Consider the following 3,956-nt stretch of genomic DNA (forward strand, 5'->3'; position numbering starts at 1 on the left):
ATTAGGGTCTCTCAGAAGGATGGTCATAGATACTAAAGTAATTTCCTGTCAGGAATGTTTGGAGGAGAAGAAACAAGGGGCATGAGGGGTTGGAGATGGGAGGGCAGGGGTTGAGGCTCAGTTGGAGGTTGGAGGCCAGTGACGTAATGCATCGTCTGGGTGGGCGGGCCTTAGAGCTTGGGATAGATCTGGAAGGCAACAGGACTGAGTTTGCTTGGCAAGAAATCTTTACTTACTCAGCCCTTTCCTCCTTGACCCTGTTAATAACATTTTCGGTATACGACCTGAGGTCCCCTTTCCTCATACTGTTCCCGCAGGACCCAGCAGGACTGGAAAGCATGCAACGAGGCCAGAATGGAGCCTCCGATCCACACTGAGAGGTTCCTGTTGGGCTGTGCCATCACCACCACGTGGTCCTCAGGTGGCAGAGAGCGCAGGAGCTCTGCCCTGAAGCGACCCTCCAGGCCAGTGAAGAGGGAGGAACCTCCACACAGAAGCACATTCTGGGCCACATGGGACCGAAGCTCCTGAGGCACCTTGATGAGGCTCTGTTCAGCCATGGCTGGGAGGCCCATGGGCGACAGGCCTGGTATCTCTGGGGGATGAAATAGGAGCTCTGGGCACTGGAATAACTCCTTTCCCAGAGTGACCGTCCGTCCATCCGGCAGCTTCAGGGTCTGCTTGCACTCCTGATCCAGACGAGCCTGCTCCTTTTGGAAATCTGAGGCCAAATAACAGTACTGGTGTTTGATGTTCTCCACCAAGTCCAGGTCCTCTTGTCGCAATGAGAAGCCAGAACCCAGAAGCATCTCTGCTAGGAAGGCTGTAAGATGGTTGCCGGCCAGGTCCAAGCGTTGGATGGCATGGGGTAGGTTGTATCCCTGAACGACCGGCACTGTATAGCTGACTCCATGGCCAGTGTCCACAACAAGTCCGTTAACACGCCCATGGGCATAGACTGACAATACAGATTGAGATGCCACATATATGGCTGGGGAACGCAGAGACTCAAAGGCCACTTCTACTAGTTTCTCACGATTAGTGACGGGGCTGAAAGGTGGATCTGAGAACAGTAGAGGGTGGTCCTCGGTGGCCACTCTGAGATCATGTTCCAGGATGTGTCGCCAGATTAGTTCGGCGGCTTCCCAGTCCACCACAATGCCGTTGCGGATGGGTTTCACCAACCTCAGCTCTGGGCGGGAGCGGGCTGCCTCCCCAATAAAAGTTTCCAGCTCTGACCTGCTCTTGGTAGCCTGTTTCTTGGGCTGGCAACCCAGGATGGTGGCCACGGTGTAGGTGGGTTGGGAATGTCCTGCAAAGCCCACCTTACAGGTGCCTGAGCCCATGTCAATGACCACAGCACCTGTCTTTGGTGGGAGTCTGGCACCAACCATGTTGAGGGAATCCTGCTGTAGACTCTTGTTCACCAGGAGTGTGCTGGTGTTCAGGGCAAGAGGCCTAGAAGTCTCTGGAGAGGGCGGAGGCATTGGGTGCCCACTGACATTCATGGCTGTAGGTGGCCTGATGAGGCTGTTTGATGACAAGGTGAACCTCCTCTCTTTGGGGTGCCCATAGAAAAGACTAATCAAGGCCCAGGGTGGCCAGAAGAGAGAAAGAGGATAGGACGGTGGTGGCCTGTGATGTCACTATGCCTGCTTACTTCACAATGCAGGGTTGTAGTGGGTTGAGATGGGTTGGGGGAAGGCATGGGGAACTTCTTGTATGAACTTCACCTGGGAGAAATGTCTGTTTATAAGAGATAGAGCGAGAAGAAGAGATTCTACTCATCTAGTTTGGTCAAACAGTGAGTTTAACTGGGGCTGCTTACAGGAGTGTGGATGTGTGGGCATTGTTTACAGGCACATGGATAGGGGTTATACCTAAAGGGTAAAAATGTCTCCATCTGGCAAATTCTGATGCAGAAGCTTCCTATATTTAAGGATTCCTGCTTGTGTAGATGTTTCTATCTGAAACCCTGAGTGATCAAGATTACTGTCTGACTTTCTTCCTTTTGTTTTCTTTCTTCCTTTTTGGGGCAGTTTGAATGTAATTGGCCACATATGGAGTGGCACAATTAGGAGGTGTGGCTTTGTTAGAGAAAGTGGGTCACTGTGGATGTGGGTTTTGAGGTTTCCTATGCTCAGGAAACTGCCCAGTGTGTCAGTTGACTTCCTGTTGCCTGCAAGCCAACAGGAAGTTAGCATCATGTCTGCCCGCATGCCGCCATGTTTCCCATCACGATGATTATGGACTGAACCTCTGAAATTGTAGGCAGGCTACCCCAGTGAAATGTTTTCCTTATAAGAATTGCTGTGGTCAAGCCTGGGGTAGGGGAATCTCCCAGGGATCTACGGGGAGAATTCCAGCTTAGACTAAGCAATAGCGGATAAGTAGCCTGAACCGGCCATATCCTGTGACCAGATCGGTGCCTGACAATCGTCATCAGAGAAGCGTCATCCAGCAATTGATGGAGGCAGATGTAGAGATGCACAGTGAAACATTAGATGGAGTTCAGGAATCCTGCGGAGGAGGAGAAAGGAGTGTAGGTGTCAGAGTCAAGGCTCACACAATCAACTAACATGGGCTCGTAGGGGCTTGCAGAGTTTGAACTGACAACCAGGGAGCCTGCATGAGACTGACGTAGGCATTCTGCTTCTGTTACAGTTGTGTCCTCTTGTGGGACTGCTAACAATGGGAACAGGAACTGTCTCCAACTCTTCCTGGCTTTTGTGACCCTACTCCACATACTGGGTCACCTTGCCCAGCCTCGGCACATGGGAAGGTGCTTAGCCTTACTGCACCTTGAAGATATGCCACATTTTATTGATACCCATAGGAGATGAGTCCTGTCCTGGATGGAGATGGAAGAGGAGGGGATGGGGGAAAGGGATTGGGAGGAGGGAATGGGGACAGGCTATGACTGGGGTGTAAAATAAATAGATTGATGAATAAAAACTTTGAAGAAAGTTCCAATAGAAGAGACTGGAAGTGAAGCTGGCGTGGGAACTGCAGCGGTCCGTGGGAACTGCAGTGGTCTGAATGACAACGTCTCCACAGCCTCACATGGATGGCGCTAGTAGGAGGTGTGACCTTGCTGGAGAAAGTGTGTCACTGCGAGTGTGCTCAGTCCCGGCCTGTTGGCTCTGTCTCTCTGTGGATCAAGATGTAACAACTCTCAGCTCCTTCTTCAGCCCATGTCTGCCTGCATACTGCCTTGCTTTCTGCCATGATGATAATGGACTAAACCTCTGAACCAGTCCCACTGTTTCGGGGGATCTAACACCTCTTCTGACATGTGCTTCACAGACATACATGCAGCAAAAATGTTTGTACACACAAAAGAAGATTGTAAATTCAGTAATAGCTGAAAGGCAGTGAGGGGGAACCTACGCAGGCCAAAGTCAGTCCTCTCCCACACTGTGCAGTCCAGGGACCCAAGTCACAGTCCCCTCCCACACTGTGCAGTCCAGGGACCCAAGTCACAGCCCTCTCCCACACTGTGCAGTCCAGGGACCCAAGTCACAGTCCCCTCCCACACTGTGCAGTCCAGGGACCCAAGTCACAGTCCCCTCCTCCCACTGTGCGTTCCAGGGACCCAAGTCACAGTCCCCTCCCACACTGTGCAGTCCAGGGACCCAAGTCACAGTCCCCTCCTCCCACTGTGCGTTCCAGGGACCCAAGTCACAGTCCCCTCCTCCCACTGTGCAGTCCAGGGACCCAAGTCACAGTCCCCTCCTCCCACTGTGCAGTCCAGGGATTCAACTCTGGTCGTCAGCGAGCAACAGGTGCTTTGATCATCTCAGCAGCCTCACTCACCTAAAAAGACATGTTTAGAATTTTCCTGTCAGTCTCACATTGTCTACAGGTTATTTTGTCGAGCTATGTGCCTTTGTTTTTTTAGTACTGAGATGACCATGCAATTTCTCTGCTCACCTTTGTGTCCTACATTTTATTTA

General features: G+C 51.6%; 1 protein-coding gene across 1 annotated transcript; it reads right to left on the reverse strand.

The window, feature by feature from the left end:
- Positions 1 to 260: 260 nt before the first annotated feature.
- Positions 261 to 1,508, reverse strand: Actl9 (actin like 9). Its single transcript, XM_075977783.1, has one exon. It carries the CDS (start codon positions 1,506 to 1,508, stop codon positions 261 to 263), a length of 1,248 nt encoding a protein of 415 aa, XP_075833898.1.
- Between the last annotated feature and the right edge of the window lie 2,448 nt (positions 1,509 to 3,956).

This window comes from Microtus pennsylvanicus, chromosome 6, assembly GCF_037038515.1.
Source record: "Microtus pennsylvanicus isolate mMicPen1 chromosome 6, mMicPen1.hap1, whole genome shotgun sequence".
NCBI classification, from domain to species: Eukaryota; Metazoa; Chordata; class Mammalia; order Rodentia; family Cricetidae; genus Microtus; species Microtus pennsylvanicus.

Bases quoted from the DNA above. Each gene is read 5' to 3' on its own strand.
- Actl9 (XM_075977783.1), bottom strand. From the start codon at position 1,508: ATGAATGTCAGTGGGCACCCAATGCCTCCGCCCTCTCCAGAGACTTCT.